At 35.2% G+C, this 22,239-nt stretch overlaps 1 protein-coding gene across 1 annotated transcript in view; it reads right to left on the bottom strand.

Annotated features, from left to right (window-relative positions):
- Positions 1 to 21,692, bottom strand: part of LOC129224978 (probable chitinase 10) — a 60,096-nt gene extending 38,404 nt beyond the window's left edge. Inside the window, exons 1-4 of the mRNA XM_054859526.1 lie at positions 21,584 to 21,692; positions 13,383 to 13,538; positions 11,526 to 11,690; positions 35 to 361 (exon numbers count right to left, since the gene is read on the bottom strand). Of these exons, the coding sequence (XP_054715501.1) occupies positions 35 to 361; positions 11,526 to 11,690; positions 13,383 to 13,538; positions 21,584 to 21,692 (757 nt within the window). The remainder of the gene's footprint in view (positions 1 to 34; positions 362 to 11,525; positions 11,691 to 13,382; positions 13,539 to 21,583) is intronic.
- Positions 21,693 to 22,239: the final 547 nt, after the last annotated feature.

The following is a 22,239-nucleotide window of genomic DNA, read 5'->3' as shown; positions in this document are numbered from 1 at the left end:
ATTAACAAAAGAATAACTAAAAAATATATAATACCTTCAGATGCTGTTTCGGAGTCTTCTGTCATATTTGGTGGTGTAGGATCGGAAGGAGATTCCGTCCATGAACCATCATCCCAGGGGTTCTGAGCCTCTGGCGACATTTCGTTCGAAAAGTGATGTACGTTCATCCAACTGTCTCGTGAATTTGGTAGTTGATGTGGCCAGGATTCTTCTTGTTTCTTCAGCTCAGTCCATGAGTTTGATTCCTCGGTTTCTGGTTGACTCCAAGGATCTTCAGTTGTGGAATATTGGTTCCATGAACTGCTGTCTCTTGATGGCAGAGTTCTTGAGTCACGTCGGAATGAACTAACTCTACGTTTTCCTGCAGAAGACAAAAAAATTTAAAGATCGCTCGATAGTGATGAAATACTGCGGCGGTGCCTGTTGCTCATAAATTTTGCTCTAACTAGGGTAATGGCACCAGTAGCAGACATGCTTAAGACACCGCTCTCAGGTTAACTCAATTTTTTGAGCCTTTTAATGTATTTAGACTTTTTAAACTATTTTTCTCTCATGCAACTGCATCTCATCTAACGTTTGGCTGCTTCTAGATCCTCTGAGTTAATTAATCTTATTTTTATGTGCTCAATTCCGTAAAAAAGGCCAACCCCCAGTAGCAGACACCGAAAAATCAGATTGTGATCAAACACCGATCTGCTGATACACAGTAACAGACAGGATGAGGAAACATAGGCGGATTTAGGACTGAGTTCCTGGGGGGGGGGGGCAGGATTTTTTTTTTTTTTTTTTTTTGAGCAACATTTTTATTGCCCCACACTCCCATGTTTTTTTCTGTTTCCTGTAATGCATAAATCCATGCTTTACTTTTTTGTGTGTTGTTTTCATTAATGTGTGTTTTCATGCTGTCCTTTTTGAATTGACCTTAAGAGAGGGAGCTGGTATTGAGAGTGACGCAGGGCTTCCTTTTAAGTGGGAAATAGAATATCTCCAATTTTTGGGGACCAGGGGTTTCTGCCCCGCAGGAAATTTTTTAAAATGGATATAAAATTCTGCATTTTGAAGCGTTATAAAGGTTGATTGGATAGACATAGAAATTAATAACTAGATTATACAGTTGTACAGTATTGTTCAAACTTTGTAAGAAACAGCCATTTTAAGTTTGAAAGAAAAAGTAAACTATAGATTTCTCATTACAGCAACCTTTTTTTAATTATAAGTAGTGCAGAAAACGAAAAGGAATAGAGGTAGTGTATCATTTTTTTTCCTGGCTAAACAGATCAACAATATGGTGTAGAAGTAATTGGAGCCCACTTTGCTTAGGATTTTCAAAGACTTATCTAATTATTTTCAAGGACTCTAGAATAAACAAAATTATTTAACGCACTTCATTTGTACTTTCCAGTCTGATATTTTAGTACTTGATTGTAAATTTTTACAGTCCTGTTCTAACTTTGTAAGAAATAGCTATTTTAAATTTAAAAGAAAAAAGAAACCGTAGATTTCTCATGACAACAACTTTTCTTCAGTTGCAAGTGGGGCAGAAAACGAAAAGAAATAGAAGGAGTGTGTATTTTTTTCCGTGCTAAACAGAGAGACAATATGCAGAAGTAAGATAAAAGCAATCAATACAAAACAATTTCCAAAATATTGCATTCGGGATTGAATAAATAGGAAAATATGAAACATGTGAGTCACAAAAATTTATTTCAAATACTATGTTACCAACGTGTGAACCATGATTTTTACATTTTTAATACAGGATGTGGCAAGGAACTGAATTTGACAAATTTTGGCATTCCTCCCCCACTACCATTCGTTAGAAAATTTAAAATTTAAGGTTTGTAGCCACACGTTTCCAAACATTCAAGGTTTTCAAGCACTTAAAAATGAAATTAGTTTTTTCAAGCAATTTTCATTTTTTAAGGAACGAATCATGAACTTTTTTTGGGTGTTAGGGACCCACTTCAAAGAAAAGGCCCTAAGCAATAGTTTGTTTATCTTATAGGCAAATTCGGCCCTGTTTGTAATTCACTTTTACCTGCAGATTTTTGCTTGATTTTTTTGTAATTTTTACGAAAATTCGTCAGTTTTTACGGCTAAAGGATTTTTACGATTTTACAAATCTTTGTTAGGTTTTTATAGACTTTTAAAAAATTTCAGCAAATTTTTAAAAAATTTTTGATAAATCAATTATTTAGTTTTCAATAATGACAAAGACTGACTCACTTAGACTTAGATGATTATGACTTACCTTACTTTTTAAACAGTATTTACAAAGTAAGTAAAATTGTACTCTCCCTCTAAGTAAAAAGATTCATTTAATCTGAACACTCAGATAACTGAAATTTATTCAGTTTGCGATAGTATTTATTTTCTCTCTCTCTCCCTCTCTCTTTAAAAAAAGAGAGAGAGAAAGAAAAAAACTATGTTTTTTAGAATTTCTCAAAAGGCCAATTAATCTACTAAGAACATAAATATTATGCACAAATAATACTTTAAATGAGGACACAAATCATAACGAGTAGATCGTTCTGTTAGCGCGAATGCGGGGGGGGGGGGGGGGGGGGGAGTTTTTTGCCCTTTGCTTTAGGTTCTAATTTGTTAAAATAATCGTCAATTATTATACGTGTTGCAGCTTAAGGTATAGCTCGTTTAGCCTATATTTTCGTTCATATACTTGCCCAAATGGTTTTCAGTTCAAAATAGCGAATTTAGACACATTTTCAGCACCCCATTGACAGCTGTACTATTTGTATTTAATGTTCGTTTTTTCCCCCTTTTCTTTTTTCCAATCAGAAAACGGCATTCGCTTTTCTCTTCATTTTCATTGAACTATTCAAAAAAGAAAAAGTCATGATTTTTTTGTTTTACGATTTTGGAAGATGTGTTGTTACTACATAAAGTCGTCCCAAAACTGGAGGAGCACTGCCCCCTATGCCCCCTCCTATAAATCCACCCATGCCCTTCTGAACTATTGAAAAAAGAAAAAATAACTTTTTTTTTTTAATTTTTGGAAGATGTGTTGTTACTACATAGTCTTCCCAAAACTGGGGGGGGGGGGCATTGCCCCCCTCTGCCCTCCCATAAATCCGCCCATGTGAGGAAAGGATTAGTAATGTACAAAATTCCCTTTTTCTCTTTAAAATGTGCAAAAGTTCTTTATTTTTAGAACTAAAACCTTAATGTATTCAAATGAACATAAAACACCGGCTGACCACGTGCAGGCTGTTCAAAATCTTCTTCCACTGCCTTGTAAACACCAACTGGCTCATAAAGTTCACTGTGATAACACTAGATGTCTACACCGTATTCATGGGCCACAGCAACATCGGTTTTACCCGCTTAAAAGGCTTATTATTTAAATCCAAACTTATGACGGTCTGTTACTGGTGACCTTGCCCTACTGGATTCGGGATTGAACAAAGGATTGAACAAAAAAAAAGTTATTATCCATTCTTCTTGGGTTGGAATGACGTTTAGTAAATTCAAAGCTGAAATAAACTGTAATGTAGTGGCAAATCACCGGATTTATCACATTTTACCGCAAGATAAATAATATTGAAATTAAAATCCTACGTAGATGGTCAATCCATGTGCAGACGCACACAAGTGTACCCACATAGACCGGGACGAAAAAGCAGCGAATAGTAGTCGCGTAGAGATACTATATAATATACGTCATGGGGGAAAGCCAAGCAGCTACGCAAACTGAACTATTTTGGCAAAGTAATCGACTTTTATTATATTCCCAGTTAGGAGTTAGGGATTAACTTAACCGGTAACTATGAGGAATATTGCTAAATATTTAATCATTTTACCAATTTTAGTGGTGACTGAATAATCACCGGGGATTATACAAAATCATTGGGTTTATCACATTTATAGTAACGTATATGTATATATATATATATATATATATATATATATATATATATATATATATATATATATATATATATATATATATATATATATATATTTATTTATTTATTTCCATTTCTTTTTAGGCTTATTATGGAGGTGAATCGCTTGATGGTGTAAACATAGCCTATCATGGCAACTTTACGTTACATTCTGGGAAAATAAGGAAGAGGTAAGTAATTATTTCATCGCTTAATACATTGATGTAGGTATCGATATTGTTGGGAAAGTTACCGAGCTATATGATGAAAATAAAAATTTTCAAAAACTTATGCGTTCGAAATTTTTTATGTAAAGGTTAATGGTAACTAAACATATTATGATTTAGTGTAAGACACATCCGATGTCCTTAACATTAATAGCTATGACGTGGTACAGATAAACAGCAAAAACTCATAAATGGCGGTTATGACCTCAACAATGAGTTTCGGGGTAATTTTTGTAAACGTTACACAAAATAAGCCACAGGGTTGATATCAGGAGAATAGGGTGATCAATCGATTCCCATTCCAGTGGTCTCCGAGTACCGCATTGCGAAAACAGACTGTCCAAAGTGCTCTTTTAGACTTTCAAACACTCGATCAGTGTGATGAGGTCTGTCTAACATAAACTACGTCTTTTTGAAATCTGAGTCAATTTGAATTTTGTGGATAAGATTTTTTTTTTTTTTAATTTTGATATACTGACCTCATTTGGACCGAAAAGTGGTAGAGTTTGTGGAAATTCCAAGTTATCGGAGCTGCGCGTGCAACAGGTTTAAGTCGTCATCGGACTGTTATTGAGCGAATAGTTAGCCTTGATAATAGCTGCATGTTTAGAAACGCTGAATTTCGACATTTTCATCAAAAATTGAATAACAATAAAGAATATACTCAAAATAATGGTGATAAAAATAACAAAAAGGAATCTCAACTTGCCCCGAATTCCATTACCTAATTTTAATTGAACATCGTTACGGTTTGAAAGTCACCAACATTTATTTCATTATTTTTTTTTCATACGTGCGATTTATTTCCATACTTACGACTGGTACAAAAAGCACGTATTAACCCCAGTTTTTTGCAATATATATATATATATATATATATATATATATATATATATATATATATATATATATATATATATATATATATATATATATATATATATATATATTCTCTCCCTTCCACACCACCCCCACATGGAGAAATCTTTGCATCTTATGGAAATCTCCCCATCCCGCCAGGAGAAAATTCTGGCTATGCTATAGTCCAGTCATTTGGTCGAAAAAAAAGGGGTTACCTGAAAAGTTTTCCGGGAGTTTTGAAAATTGGTAATTTTATAGATTTTGATGTGCACTTTTCGAATTTCCACTTTGCCACCTCGTATCTTTGCCGCTCGCGCCGCCATATTGAAAAAATGGCGTCTAAAAGCGGTATTTTGAGGATATCTCCGTTCTGACTTATTTTGCGATAAAAATATATTTTACAAAATTAATCTAGAGAAAATTTCCTACAATTTATGTCACAACAATTTTTTCGTAAAATAAATAGCTTCGGCGTACGAGCGCCGCAAAGTATTATTTAACACGCGTTATCGCAGAATAAGTCGTTCCACACTACTTTGAGGTTTAGTTATCATAACACATCGAGGAAACGCAGAGTTTAATTAATAAGCATATAGTACAAACACAAATTCAATCGATTTACAAGTTAATTTACTAACTGCATAAAAACTCACAATCCACAAATTGAAATTCTTTTTTGTAGTAGAAATTTGCGAGAGGAAAAAGGCAATACGAAAACCAAATTCCATTTCAGTTATTTCTTCCTATTTGCACTAAAACACCGACTCTTCCAACCAGGCGCCACGTGGATTCCCCCTCTCTCCCTTTCCGAAATTTCTACCGGTAGAACTCAATAAAATATTTTAGTCTGCGTCATCAGTATACTTGTTACGAAAAAATTATTGAAAAAATGGCGTCCAAAAGCGGTATTTTGACGATACAGTGGCTCCCAAAAGTGTTCGTACACCTTGAAATTTCGTAGTAAAACCAAAACAACACAGAACTGAATTCGAATATGAAGTCCAATTTTTTTTTTCACACCATTCCTATGTCATTCTGAATAAAACTCAGTAGTTTTTTTCGAAATATTGCTAGATTGTATTTTTGAAATTTGTCAAAAAACGAAGAGACAGAGAAAAGATACGCCACAAAAGTCATCGTACACTGAAACATTTTCGCATAAATTCATAATTAAAATTATCATATGTGGTTTTTTTATGATTTTTGCTTTGTAATGATACTATAAAGTCATTTGCTTTTATTTTTTGTGTATTTATTCCCTAATATTCAGCCTATTATTTTAAAATGGCAGGTATGCGTGAAAACAACAAACGCGGTTCGAAATTTGATTTTTTTCCCTCACAGTAGCCGTAAATTGGTTTGAAATGTCTCTAAATTGGTTAATTTAAACCAGTCTATAATGAAGTGCTTGATAAAATGCCTTAAAGACAAGAGTCGGATCGAAAACAAGGTAAGAAAAGGTCAACTGGCAAAGTTAACAAGGCGTGATCGGAGGTTTACAGTTCAAAAAAACATAAAAAATACACATTTCAGAACTGAAAAAGTTTTTGCAGAATTGAATGAAACATTTTACGTTTAATTTTTACCTAAAATTGTTCGCCAAAGTTTCTGATTAGCAGGATTAAATAGGATCTCTTCCCGCAGAAATTCTCTTGTTCGGGCGAAAAGCAGTAAGCTTACGCTTTCCGTCGTAAAATCAATGATAAATAAGCTCAAAACGTTTTGGAACGACGTCTTACTTATAGATGAAAATAAATTCAGCATTTTGGGTTTAATTGTTGTATAATTGTAAATGGAAGAAAAAAATGAGGAATTTAATCTTAAGAACTTAGTTAGATCAGTTAATCAGGACGGTGAAGGTGTTCTTGTGTGAGGGTGCATCTCAGCAACAGGACTTGGATATTTGGAAATTTTTGGTGAAATAATGAACAATGCTGTTCATTTAAATATTTTCAAAACAATTTTAAACTATTTGACCAAAATTTGGTTATCGGAAATAACTTTGTTTTTTTATCAAAATAACGATAAGAAGCACACGTTCGCGTTTGATGCCTCAAAATTTGTCCTTAAGCTTAGAAATATCTCCTCAATCGCTAGATTTAATCTTAATGTAACATATTTGGAGATATCTTGCGGCTAGATTTTTAAAATACACCATTGAAACGAAAAACGAACTAGAAACAGTAAGACTCGTAGTGCGGCTGAACACTTACTCAGTAATTGCGCAAAAAAAGAAAGAAAAAACAATGAAATCTATTCCCAAACGTTTAAAAGCTATTGTTGTTACTGCATGATATTCTACTAAATAATAACGTAGTAAAAAGTTAGAATATTTACTATTTTTTTTACATTTTTGCAAAGTGTACGAAGACTTTTGTGAGGTAAAATTTCCGACACTTTTTGGTTTTTGATTTTAAAAAAAATAAGCTTTAATGTTTTATTAAAAATTTTCATGCAATTTTGTTAAAAATAGATCATAGATCTTATAATAAAATACCTATTTCGAAATATTAATTCTAACCAATGGATAAGGGCCTATTTCATTGAAAGTCGTAGGTGTACGAACACTTTTGGGAGCCACTGTATCTCCTTTCTGACTTATTTTACGAGAAAAAAATCATATACAAAATTAATTTAGGCATTATATATATTAATTTACATACAAAATTAAACAAGGAAAATTTCCTACAATTTATATCATAAAGTTTTTTTTTTTTTTTGGCGAAATAAATAATTTATGCATACGAGCGCCGAAAAGTGTTATTTAACAGCATTTTCGCTTAGATATTTTTGATCGACCAAGAGTTACTGGTTCACCGTCTTCAGTATCGATTGAGACGTCATGCAATTTCTTCGACATCATCTGCGATGGAATCATCAAATTCATCATGGGCTTCTTCGTTTTCTATTCCATCATTCGTTTGCTCGAAAACCGTCTCCGTTTCTTCCTCTTCATCGCTATCATGTGATAAACTTTGCGAATTCTCACAATTACCACCTGTACGATTAGTACACATAACGGAGCATTTTAACCAGGCTTTTCTGCATTCACAGGCTTTTTGACATCTTTTTTTGCATTTGCAAGAAATAAGTCTTAGTAAGGTCTGCGGAGCTGGAGGGTCAAGCGTCATAACAGGAATTAACCCATTCTTATTTTTATTCCACCCCCACAGTTCTAGGTTTTTTTCATTTCTACACCACTGCTGAATCTGGTGATAAGATCGAAAAGAATGTCTTGCTGCTGCTTCTGTTGGAGGTAGCGAAGAAATATTAAATTTACTTTTATATGCGGCGGGTTTTACAAAGCACTCATATCTGTAGGCGTTTAAAGTCATGTTTTTCTTCTTTTTTTACTTTTCACTTCACTCAAACCGTATAAGTCAAGAAGGAAGTCTTTTCCAGCTTTAGCAATGATCTCTGGATCAACATTTGGATTTTTCCGATTCCGATTCCGAGTCACAACTGACTACAACTGTATTTATGTCGAGGACTGCATACTAAGTGCCTTGCCTCCATTATTTTTTATACCGATAGATGGCAGCACCATCACCGGATCGAACAGTTAATGAGAATTTAGAACTAGACCAGGAGCTAATATCTGGTGCTAGCACCCCCAGAGGTATCGTTTCACTTGGAGGACATTGAGACCACGAGCATATTTAGCGTCGCCCAGTCCCCTTTAATGACGACGGTGGGTCTTCGACCATCGAGGTTCGAACTCAGGAACCTCCGGCCCCGAATCCGACACTCTACCGATCGGGCTACCACGGCCCATTTGGATTTTTAAACGCTTTAATAGACTCACTTAAATTTGGATTTTTTCGTAGTACAGTGAAACCTCCGAATAGCGGACAGTCAAGAACCAGAAGTTTTGTCCGTTATTAGGAGGTGTCCGCTATTAGGAGGAGCTACTTAATTTACCTTTTTCAAAATGGGCTATTGTTCCCTTTGTAGAACACAATCGAAACAATTGCGAAAGGTTTACTACATTTTACGTCAAGTGTAATTAATCTGTTTTTTCTTAATAAAGGTATACTGACAGCACACACTTGTCTTAAAAAGCATTTAATCAATTAAAGTAATCAGTTAAAACAGTTTGACATCTCTTTTTTGCATTACAAGCCTGTTTCTCAATATATTGAAATCATTTACCTTAGCAAGTCCTTCAGTTTCCCCTTTGCTCAGGAAAAAGTTTTTCAATTCTTCACTGTATTTCAGTGCTTTCGAAAAGTCTCTAATTGTGCACAATTTTCTAATTTCGTCTTTATCTTTTAAAATTTCGCTGATTTGAGTTTTCCCAACTTGAAAACGATCGGCAAAACAACGCACACTTATTTTTTCTTTTTCGGCAACATCCAAAACATTAATTTTTTCTTTCAATGTCAATCTCTTTCTTTTAGTTGCCATTTTAAAACGCAAATAATATTGTCACACAAAAAAAATCAACTAAATCAACACACCTTTAGGAAAGTTAGCAACTGCAAAGCTACGATTGCTACATGAAAATTAGGTTCGCTTGCCTCTCACTTCATCTCAGGGTATGAATATCCCATTACCAACGGCGGTGATTCGGCGGAGCAACCCCCCCCCCCCCCCCCACACACACACACATTTTTTATGGTTAATTTATTTATTTTATCTCGAGTATCACTATTGCATGATTGACAGTTGGCAATATGACCTTGAATATGGACAAATCTTTTTCATGTCTAAAAATTAAACAACCCATCGAAACTATGGCGCCATAAAGCCGACTACTACCGGCGCCGGTCTGCTCAATTGCATCTCCCGAGAGCACCAGTTAGAAAAAGCACCCAGTTTCCTCTTTTTTATCTTAGCTTTTGAATAGTTACTGTGTACAAAATTCATTAAAATCTTAAGAAAAACGTACGTTAATTGTTAGACTGACATCAGTTTTCACTTATCTGCTTCAATACTCTTAAAACTAGCTGTAACAAAATTATGACTTTTTTTTTCCTTTTTCATTTTTTGCTGCCCGCAAAAAGTACCACGTCTTTTAGTTCTTTTACCACCCTTTTAATTCCAAGAAACAGTGATAAGGAAATGACGGGGGGAGGGGGGAATATCAGTTGTGGATGATGAAAAGCTTTGCAAGGCAAGCAATTAATAAGATATTCTGTGAAAAGAAAAAAAAATCCGAAGTGCTACGATAGCAAGGGAACTTTTTTGTGAAATAACTGTCCGTTATTCGGAGTGTCCGTTATTCAGAGGGAATTACATGGAATGGCCTATATTGAGGGACTGGGACTTGCAAAAATGTCCGTTAATTAGAGGTGTCCGTTATTCGGGAGTGTCCATTAAGGGAGGTTTCACTGTATGTTAATAAATTTCGTTTTTCCTTGATTGAAAAGGGCACATGTTGTATCACAGCCACTAAAGGCATGCAAGAATAAAATATGATCTGCGGCTGTCTTATCTTATGATACTGTCAGTTGTATATATTTGTTGCGAAATGTTTCCTTTTCCTGGTTTGAGCATATATATGTTTGATCGCTTAGATAGAGCTGTCCAAAAAATAAGAAGATCTACATCTTCGCCTACAACAATTACGGAATCGAATGCTGAAGAAACACTTATTGACTATTATTGATTATTAAAGTGTCTGCATCTTCTGTGGCTTGTTTGACCACAATATTAAAAAAAAAACTTTATGATATAAATTGTAGGAAATTTTTCTTGTTTAATTTTGTATGTAAATTAATATATATATATATAATGCATAAATTAATTTTGTGCATGATTTTTTTGTCGTAAAATAAGTCAGAAAGGAGATATCGTCAAAATGCCGCTTTTAGACGCCATTTTGTCAATAATTTTTTCGTAACAAGTATACTGATGACGCAAACTAAAATATTTTATTGAGTTCTACCGGTAGAAATTTCGGAAAGGGAGAAAGGGGGGAATCCACGTGGCGCCTGGTTGGAAGAGTCGGTGTTTTAGTGCAGATAGGAAGAAATAACTGAAATGGAATTTGGTTTCCGTATTGCCTTTTTCCTCTCGCTCATTTCTACTACAAAAAGTATTTTAATTTGTGGATTGTGAGTTTTTATGCAGTTAGTAAATTAACTTGTAAATCGATTGAATTTGTGTTTGTACTATATGCTTATTAATTAAACTCTGCGTTTCCTCGATGTGTTATGATAACTAAACCTCAAAGTAGTGTGGAACGACTTATTCTGCGATAACGCGTGTTAAATAATACTTTGCGGCGCTCGTACGCCGAAGCTATTTATTTTATGAAAAAATTGTTGTGACATAAATTGTAGGAAATTTGCTCTAGTTTAATTTTGTAAAAAATGTTTTTATCGTAATATAAGTCAGAACGGAGATATCATCAAAATACCGCTTTTAGCCGCCATTTTTTCAATATGGCGGAGCGAGCGGCAAAGATACGAGGTGGCAAAGTGGAAGTTCGAAAAGTGCACTTCAAAATCTATAAAATTACCAATTTTCAAAACTCCCGGAAAACTTTCCAGGTAAAACTACCAGATGACTGGACTACTAGTGCACTTACCATAGGTTTGCTTGAAACTATTGTAGGATGGTTCATTCCATGAACTTGACTCTTCAGTTTCTGGTTCGGTCCAAGAGTACTCCGTCGTAGTATCTTGGTCCCATGTGTCATCTCGTCTTGAGGGGTAGGTGCGTCTAGAGTCACTTCGGAATGAACTTCGAGATTCTGTGAAAAACAGGAATATTTGAAAATTGTTCTGCAATGATGAGTACTTCAAAACAACTGCAAACTTGACAAAAAGCAAATGAGCAGCGGATTCGAAGTAAACGATTTTAGTATAATGCCGATCTTTTAACTCGGGTTTTTTCCTTCATTTAAAAATAACAAACAGTTCCATCCAGAGCTAAACTAGCCTACTTTCCCGTTTACCAAAATCCGTTTCCTAGCATCGGATCTTAATTCTCTCAGTTGGATAATATTGCAAAATATGTCAACTTCTCTTTTTAACATTGAAAGCTGATTTCTAAAAACGAACTGTATCTTTCTCATGGAAAAAAGCCTGCTTGATGGTATGATGTTAGCATAAGTGAAAATGAATGACAACGAATGAACAAATAGGATCTGTTCATGAGGATTTGTGGTAACTACCTTTCAAACTGTGGACAAAATTTATGCTGTGTGTGTATTTACATGTAAAAAAATAACTGTTTCCAAATAAAAGTTAATCATTTCATTTTGCTATTTGTTAGAGCCAAAAGGACGTAAGTCCTACAGCTTTGTTCCAAAAGGGGTTAAATCATTTTTACTTTTTTATGTCTAAACTAGCTGTACCCGACGCGCGTTGCTACGCCAACAAAAAAATACATCATTATACTGATTTTCATGACAATCGGTTGAACGGGGCAGAAGTTGCTACTCTGCAGTGCCACCTGGTGGCGAGTGGCTTCAATGAGCATATTATACACCTTCTCCGTGGAAAAATGGAAAAATACATATATATAGCAATTTTCATAATAATCGGTCCAGGTATCATCAAGTGAAGCCGTGACTATACTCAAATTTTGTACTCACGCAGTTTGCAAGATCAATCAATCGCTAAAAATATCAAATAGAAAAAGTTTTAAATCCCCCCGTTGCATGAAAAGCCATAAAACAATAAAGAAAGAATTTATTTGTTCAAACTCAAGAAAAATGACAACAGCTAACTTCTTATCAATGAGATCTTTCACGCGAATTAATTTCTGCAGTCGATAATTTTATTCGTATTTATCCAATGGATTGTGACTTAAATTGGAATAAAAAAGGAACTATCGATCGGATTTTTTTCGAACTGGTCTATAAACATTCCCAGTACCAATAATAACAAACGGTGAAAGTTTCAGCCAAATCTGCCGGGTAGTTTTTGAGTTCATGGATGACATACAGACAAACATTCATTTTTTATATAGATAACTATACTTTGGGGATTTTTTTAACCATATACTTGAACATTATTTTCATCAGGGTTGCGGAGTCGGTGTGTAAAAGTCGGAATCGGAATGATTTTGGAGTAAAGGAGTCGGGAGTCGAAGTTTTAATGTTTCAAGAGTCTTAGTCAAAGGCGGTCATTTTCTCAAAGTCCGCAGCTCTGCTAGTGTTTGCGGTGTCGGAGTCAAACTGATTTTGAGGAAAATATTCGGAGTTGGGGTTCAAGGCTCTGAAATTACCGGAGTCGGAGTCATTTTCGTTCCGACTCTGCAGACCTGATTTTCACCCAAAGATTACTGGGTGGAATAATTTCTTCATTAAATTCTGTATTAAATTTTACACAACGAAATGGCATTTTTTCAAGAATGGAAAAAATCCACATTACGCCATTTGAAAACAAGCTCCAATTTTAGATGTTGTTCTAATTTTCCGAACATGCCAACCACTTACTTTGGTCCTGTTTGGAGGAAAGCTTATTCCACGAATCTGAATTCTCAGATTCTGGTTCAGTCCAGAATGGCTCCTCAGTCGTAGTCCTCTCTTGGTCTTGCAAGTCCTCTCTTCTGGGTTGGCTCCATGATTCACGTTGATTCATCATTTGGTCACCTAAAAATTAAACCGAATGTTGAGAATGGGGCTGTTTCCGAAGTTTTAAAAGCATTTTTATTTATTTTTTTATGAAAGAGCATGCTTAAAAACATAGGATTTAGTCATTTTCTTAAATAATTTGACAAAGTTTAATATTTTTTAACAATTATTTTAATTGGTGCGCAGATTGAAATTCATTCCGTACGCTTCTGCACATGACATCACAAGTGATAAAATGCCATTCACTGATGCCATTAGTGCACAGCGCAAATTATCATAACCTGGTAACGCGGTTGACAGCAAAGCGTAAACATTTAGCGCGACAATGGAGTAGCGCGGGGAAGTACATTACTTGTGACGTACGTCATAAAGACCACGCCTTATTTACAAAATCGGACATTTCAGAAAATTAAATTTAAAAAAACTGTTGGAAAAATAAAAGTTTTTTTTTTTTTTTTGCTTATTCTATCAATTGTAGTGACTAAAAGTAGTAACCCCATCAAAACGTTAACAAGAAAAAATGAATTGAAACACAATACTTTTTTTTTAATGGCATACATTACATTCTAAGTTATTAAATCATGATAATAATAATAATAACATTTCTCGTTGACCCTGGTATTAGTAGTACATGTTAAGCAGTGTTTTTACATACATTTCAATATAATTGCTTGCAACGTTAGGCTATTTATCACCAGAGAAATGTTGCTTTAGACTAATTAAACATTAAATACCATCTTTTACAAACTCTTTAAGAATACTATTTCAATACTTTTATTGGTGTTTTGATGTGTTTTTATCAGAAATTATATTCTTGCATTCAAATGCTTAAATTAGTAAGTTAAAATGTAGGTATATATATTTTTTGAATTGTTTGTTATGTCATACATTTTTATAACCTAGTACAGAATATAAACATTTAAGTTAAAAATAGGAATTTAGCGGTCGACAAATTATTTTATCACTAAAGTCTGCATTGAAATTAACACTGCCTTACCCCCAAAAGGCGCAAAAGAACCATTTTGGTACATTCGAATGTAACCAAAAGCGGAGGTGCACAGCTAGATCCCATTCCGAGTCTACATACAAAATTTCAATCTTCTACGGCGTAGCAATTTTGAGTTATGCGAGACACATAGTTACATACATTATACGTTACGAACGTATATAGGTACATTCGCACCTATAGACGTCAGGAGATAACTCGTAATAACTAACTGGAGAATCGTCAAACTTAATGGTTCTTAGGTACGTATGCGCATGCGGATGAGCCGAAAAAACTACTCAACATTCATTCGGATGTAAAATGGATATTTAGACCGAAGTTTGAGGGGGTTACTTTTTCGCGATTACAGAACTTCCTGCACTATATAAAATGAAGTGGAAACATCTACGTTCAATGCACTCCGTCGCGCTCAAATTTATCGCTATATTTAAGTCGAAAATTCTGCCCAAATTGTAGTTGGGGCAAACCTAACCTGAAAGTGTAGTAAAGAAGCCATTAGTCTGTCTTTCGCAATGCTGCCATGTTAGATTTGCCTCAATTGTAGTTGCTTCATTTGAATACTTTTATACTAAATACCGAAACCTAAGATTTTGGGGGTTTTATTTAAACATGTTCCAGGGTGATATAAAATCAATCCGCAACATTAGTTACCCAGCTCCTTAAATCAGTACCAAATTACTTTAAAAAATCCATGGTTGGTACCCTCTTTAGCCAGATTTTGTACAAGAAATTTTTCACCAATAATCGCATAAACCTCTCTACCAGCTAAGGATTGTGAATTCATTAGAAAGCAAACTGGTCTTTCCGGTATACTGGCGGTAATTGAAAAATGAGGCGTGGTTTAAGAATGTGAGAATCCTTGATTTTTGAAACTAATTTGGTTCGGATTCAAGAATAGAAGGACAGAATGCATGGGTAAGTTAACATTCTTTATTGACAGCACAACACCATAAAATTTCTGGAAAATGTTTAACCAAAACAACGATATCTGCCGTATAAGAATCAATGCAAAAGGTTTTTAAATGTAGCAAATAATTTAGAACGGAGGAAGAAGTCACTTCGTAAGGTTCTACCACGTTATAGACCAAGAGCTGACCCCCGAAAACGCGATTTATCTCTTTTATGGCTTGTGGCCGGTTAAAATAATAAAAAAAAATGCAATTTAAAACTTTGGCTCGAATCCCCCCCACTAATTTTGGGTCACACGGCTTCGTGGGTGGATGAAAGGTCAAAAAAATGAAAAATATCAAAGTGATGAGTTAAATGGCTAAAAACTATATAATAGCATTAAATTAATAAGAAAAAACCCGTAGCGAATTTCCCCCCCCCCCCAGCTATGTTGGGGCGAACGTGGTGCCCCCCAGGGGTAAAGTATCCATTATTAAACATAAAAAAAAATGATCACTTTCGTGGGGGGGTGAATTTTACAGGATATTAGTTTCATTATTTTGATTGCCAAAAAAAATCCCCCCCCCCCCAGTAACTATGGGTCAATTTGTCAAAAAAAAATTTTTTTGTTCCTCTTTATTTGGTTCAAGTCGAGTATTATTCGAACTTACGCATGACTGTTTAAGTTGCAAAAAACCCCCCAAAGTTTGAACGTTTTTTACTTCCTTTTACAAAAAAGGAAGTATTGTATTCGCGAAAAAATTTTCACTCAAAAATCGCCCTTAATTTCCATTTTGCTCACCCCCAAATGAATGTTGAGTTTTTTTTTCGATTCGACCACATGCGGAAAAGTGACTAAGAATGTATAGACACGCGAAATATCCATTTTGACCATCACCGAGGTAATTACAACGACTTTTCTCGTGACGTCTGTATGTATGTGCGTATGTGTGTATGTGCGTATGTGCGTATGTATCTCGCATAACTCAAATATGGTATGTCCTAGAAAGTTGAAATTTGGTACATAGACTCGTAGTGGGGTCTAGTTGTGCACCTCCTATTTTGGTTGCATTCGGGTGTTTCTAAAGGGGTCTTTTGCACCTTTTTGGGGGGAAATCATTGTTAATTTCGATGCAAACTCAAGTGGTGTTATAATTTGGCGGTCACTTGGCGATATATCGCCAGTCTTTTGGTTGCCAAGTTTTGTCGCCAACTTGGCGAAAAATTTGGCGATTTTTTTTTTTTTTTTAAATCTGCTTTCAATGTGGCCATTGCTAGTGATATTTAAAGAGTTAGAGAGAGAATCCCATTAAAATTGCAATAATAGGGAAATAGCATTAAATTGGTGTAAAAGGAAGTCATGTGATGCACACATCAGCTCGTTCATTAAAAAAAACTCGTAGCAATCCCCCCCCACACCTATGGAGGGGGTTGCTACGCAGTGCGCAGTTTTACAACGTGGTGCCCCCCCCCCCAGGGGTGAATTGTCGATTGATTAAATAAAAAATAAATGATCACTTTCGTGGAGGAAATTTTACAGAGTATACATTTAATTGCAAAACAAAATATCTCCTCCCCAGCAATTATAAGTCTACTAGCTGCATTGCCAGGCGTTGCACGGTCTACCTCAAAAATGTACGTGTATTCGGCGTTCCAAGCATTTTATACAATTATATAAATTTTCTCGCTTTCATTACATTTCTTATTGCTGCTCCACTCCTATTAGTCAAAGCGCAATGTTATATAGCCTATAGCCTTCCCAATAAAAGGACTATTCAACACAAAATGAATTTTTCAGTTCGAACCCGTCGTCCCTGTAGACCAAGAGCTGAGCCCCCAAAACACGGTTTATCTGTTTTATGGCGGGTGGCCGGTTAAAATAATAAAAAAATGTGATTAAAAATTTTGGCTCTAATCCCCCCCCCCCTCCGCCCACTATTTTCGGGTCACACGCTGCATGGGTGGATGAAAGGTCAAAATAAAAGAAAAATATTAACATAAGTGAAATGGCTAAAAATTATATAATAACATTAAATTAATTAAAAAAAACCACGTAGCAAATCTCCCCTCCAGCTATGTTGGGGCGAATGTGGGAGCCCCCCCCCCCCCCAGAAGTGAATATCGATTGTTAAAATTAAAAAAAAAAATCACTTTCGTGGGGTTGGGGATGGGGAACTTTACAGGGTATTTGTTTCATTATTTTGATTTCCAAAAAATCTCTCCCCCCCCCCCAGTAACTATGGGTAAAATTTGTCAAAAAAAAAAAGTTTTTTTGTTTCTCTTTAATTTGGTCCGAGTCCAGTACTATTCGAACTTTCCCATGACCTCTTAAATTGTAAAAAACAATTGCAATTATTTATTCGGTAAAAAAAAACACGTAGAAAATCCCCCCCCCCCCCCAGCTATGTTAGGGCGAACTTGTTGCCCCCAGGAGTGAATTATCGATTGATTAAATAAAAAAAAAGATTACTTTCGTAGAGAGGAGGGATTTTCTCAGAGTTTACATTTGATTGAAGCAGGAAAAAAAAATCCCCCCCCCCAAAAAAATGTTTTTAATTTAAATTAGAAATTTTGAAATATTTTTCAAAATGAAAGGAAGCAATTCAGCGTCCCGTACATCTGCTTCTACCATTGTGTGCTTAGCATGAAAAGAATGAAGGGGAAAGTATACGCCTGAGATGATTTATTCTTGCTGTTTCGAGGGCAGTTTCGTCAGTGATCAACTGTAGCCAACACAGTGAAGTCGTTATAGCTGTTGGTTTTTCTTTTCGGAGCACGCTGTACCGCATCCTTAAACTGAAAAACGTAAAAGGATCCTTTTTTCAAAAATATATTTTGATGTTTTTATATTATGAGTGTTTTAAAGGGTAATTTTAAGTGTAGCCAGCCACCAGATAAAAGATAATGTTTTGACAGAAACTTTATTTGAAGGAATAAAAGTTTCAAAGATTTGAAAAACACTGAAAACTGAAATTCCGTGATTTAGATTTTTCCGAGTTCTTAATAGAAGCAGACTTATATCATCGAGATTGCAGGAACATTTTTATCAAACTAGATAGACACTATCACAACCGATATGCTGAAGGTAAATAAATCTATATGAATTTCCAAATTATTATTTTAAAAATTCATTTAACGCATTAACATTTACAAGTAAAAAAATTCGTTATTGCAATTTTAACATAAAATCACTTTTGTTTGTGAAATAAACTCATAATTACTGGGGTAGGGGGAGATTTTTTTTTTTTTTTTTTTGCAATTAAAACAATTAAATGTATACTCTAGAGATAATATACTAAATTATCTTTTATCTGGTGGCTGGCTACACTTAAAATTACCCTTTAAAACACTCATAATATAAAAAACATCAAAATATATTTTTGAAAAAAAAGGATTTTTTTTACGTTTTCAGTTTAAGGATGCGGTACAGCGTGCTCCGAAAAGAAAAACCAACAGCTTATAACGACTTCACTGTGTTGGCTACAGTTGATCACTGACGAAACTGCCCTCGAATCAGCAAGAATAAATCATCACAGGCGTATACTTTCCCCTTCATTCTTTTCATGCTGAGCACACAATGGTAGAAGCAGATGTACGGACGCTGTATTGCTTCGTTTCATTTTGAAAAATATTTCAAAATTTCTAATTTAAATTAAAAAACATTTTTTTGGGGGGGGGGGATTTTTTTTCCTGCTACAATCAAATGTAAACTCTGAGAAAATCCCTCCTCTCTACGAAAGTAATCTTTTTTTTTTTATTTAATACAATCGATAATTCACTCCTGGGGGGGGGCAACAAGTTCGCCCTAACATAGCTGGGGGGGGATTTTCTACGTGTTTTTTTTTACCGAATAAATAATTGCAATTGTTTTTTTTACAATTTAAGAGGTCATGGGAAAGTTCGAATAGTACTGGACTCGAACCAAATAAAGAGAAACAAAAAACTTTTTTTTTTGACAAATTTACCCATAGTTACTGGGGGGGGGGGGAGATTTTTTGGAAATCAAAATAATGAAACAAATACCCTGTAAAGTTCCCCATCCCCAACCCCACGAAAGTGATTTTTTTTTTTAATTTTAACAATCGATATTCACTTCTGGGGGGGGGGCTACCACATTCGCCCCAACATAGCTGGAGGGGAGATTTGCTACGTGGTTTTTTTTAATTAATTTAATGTTATTATATAATTTTTAGCCATTTCACTTATGTTAATATTTTTCTTTTATTTTGACCTTTCATCCACCCATGCAGCGTGTGACCCGAAAATAGTGGGCGGAGGGGGGGGGGGGATTAGAGCCAAAATTTTTAATCACATTTTTTTATTATTTTAACCGACCACCCGCCATAAAACAGATAAACCGTGTTTTGGGGGCTCAGCTCTTGGTCTACAGGGACGACGGGTTCGAACTGAAAAATTCATTTTGTGTTGCATAGTCCATTTATTGAGAAGGCTATAGGCTATATAACATTGCGCTTTGACTAATAGGAGTGGAGCAGCAATAAGAAATGTAATGAAAGCGAGAAAATTTATATAATTGTATAAAATGCTTGGAACGCCGAATACACGTACATTTTTGAGGTAGACCGTGCAACGCCTGGCAATGCAGCTAGTAGACTTATAATTGCTGGGGAGGAGATATTTTGTTTTGCAATTAAATGTATACTCTGTAAAATTCCCTCCACGAAAGTTATCATTTATTTTTAATTTAATCAATCGACAATTCACCACTGGGGGGGGGGGCACCACGTTGTAAAACTGCGCACCGCGTAGCAACCCCCTCCATAGGTGTGGGGGGGGGATTGCTACGAGTTTTTTTTAATGAAAAAACGTTCAAACTTTGACGGGTTTTTTTTTGCAACTTAAACAGTCATGCGTAAGTTCGAATAATACTCGACTTGAACCAAATAAAGAGGAACAAAAAAAAATTTTTTTGACAAATTGACCCATAGTTACTGGGGGGGAATTTTTTTTGGCAATCAAAATAATGAAACTAATATCCTGTAAAATCCCCCCCCCCCCCACGAAAGTGATCATTTTTTTTTTTTTAAGTTTAATAATCGATACTTTACCCCTGGGGGGCACCACGTTCGCCCCAACATAGCTGGGGGGGGAATTCGCTACGGGTTTTTTCTTATTAATTTAATGCTATTATATAGTTTTTAGCCATTTAACTCATCACTTTGATATTTTTCATTTTTTTGACCTTTCATCCACGCACGCAGCCGTGTGACCCAAAATTAGTGGGGGGGGGGATTCGAGCCAAAGTTTTAAATTGCATTTTTTTATTATTTTAACCGGCCACAAGCCATAAAAGAGATAAATCGTGTTTTGGGGGGGTCAGCTCTTGGTCTATTATAAATGACTCCTATTTTCGCTAGAACTTTTCCACCTGTAATCGCATAAAACTCTCTACCAGCTACTGGATCGGGAATTCCTTTTAGAAAGCAAACTGATCTTTCTGGTATACTGGTAGTCCTTAAAAAATGGGGCGTGGCTTTAAAGTGTGCGAATCCTCGATTTTTGAAACTATTAGATTCTGATTCAAGGATAGAAGAACGGGTCGTATGCAAAGCAAATGTTGTTGATTAAGAACAAAATATCCTAACATTTCTGAAAAATGTTCCAGCAAAATCACAAAACCACCCGTATAAATAATCAATACAATTTTTTTTTTTTTTTAATGTAGCAACTAATTTATAACGGAGGGAGTAGTCACTTAGTAAATTTCTACCACGTTGTAAATGACCCCATTTTTTGTAAAACCTTTTCCACCAGTATTCGCATAAAACTCTCTGCTAGCTAATGGATCGGGAATTCATTAGAAAGCAAACCGATCTTTCTGGCATGCTGGTAGTCCTTACAAAATTGGGCGTGGCTTTAGAGTGTGCGAACCCTCGATTTTTGAAACTAATTAAATACTGATTCAAGGAGAGATGAATGTAATGTAGGGTTTGTACATGCTGATTGAGAGAAAAACACCCAAAAATCTCTAGGAAATGTTCAAGAAAATGAAAAAACCATCCGTATGAATAATCATTGCAAAAGTTTTTCAATATAGCAACTAATTTGGAACGGAGGGAGTAGTAGAATTCTACCACAGTTGTGAATGACCACATTTTTTTTCTCCTCGAATTTGAACGTGAACCTTTGAACTTTCATGAAAACTTACCTTCTTTTCTGAAGAACAGTGACATTCTCTGTTGATGAGCTTCATCACTTGCTTGTACAAGTAACACCACACAAGACAAGAACCCGACGAACGCAGCTAACTTCGCCATTTTGCCAACTGCCCCACGATTCCGTCTTCCTAGCTTTTTATCCTTTCGAATGCTGGAAATTTGATCATGCCGATGCTGCGTCCACAAAAATTTCAGCTGATTTCTTACCGAATCTCTGAATATCTGTTTTGGCTTTTTTCGCATGTAAGACTATATTGTTTCGTCTATTAAAACGAGCATCTTCTGAATCAACCGTCTTGAAGTTAAAAAGCGCGCATGCATAGATTGCATTTCGATAGCAGGGGAATTATTTAAAGCAGCCGGTGAAAAAGATCCTGTTTCAGAAACCATTAATACAAACTCAAGTTGATGAACTACCCTTGTAGAAAGGAGTGTATCTGTTACCAGGAAAATCAGAAACATTCGTCGGTGAATGTCAACATTCTTAAAGTCAAGACTGGTGAACCAGGTCCGTCATTTAGGGGATTCAATTGCTTCCCTCCCTGGCTTTGAAAAATTTATCTTTTTACAAGTGGATTTTTTTTAAATAAAATTACACATTTATATATATATATATATATATATATATATATATATATATATATAC

This window comes from Uloborus diversus, chromosome 6 (genome assembly GCF_026930045.1).
Source record: "Uloborus diversus isolate 005 chromosome 6, Udiv.v.3.1, whole genome shotgun sequence".
Lineage (NCBI taxonomy): Eukaryota > Metazoa > Arthropoda > Arachnida > Araneae > Uloboridae > Uloborus > Uloborus diversus.
The sequence above is the reverse complement of the archived record's forward strand: the minus strand, read 5'-3'. Positions and strand labels throughout refer to the sequence as shown.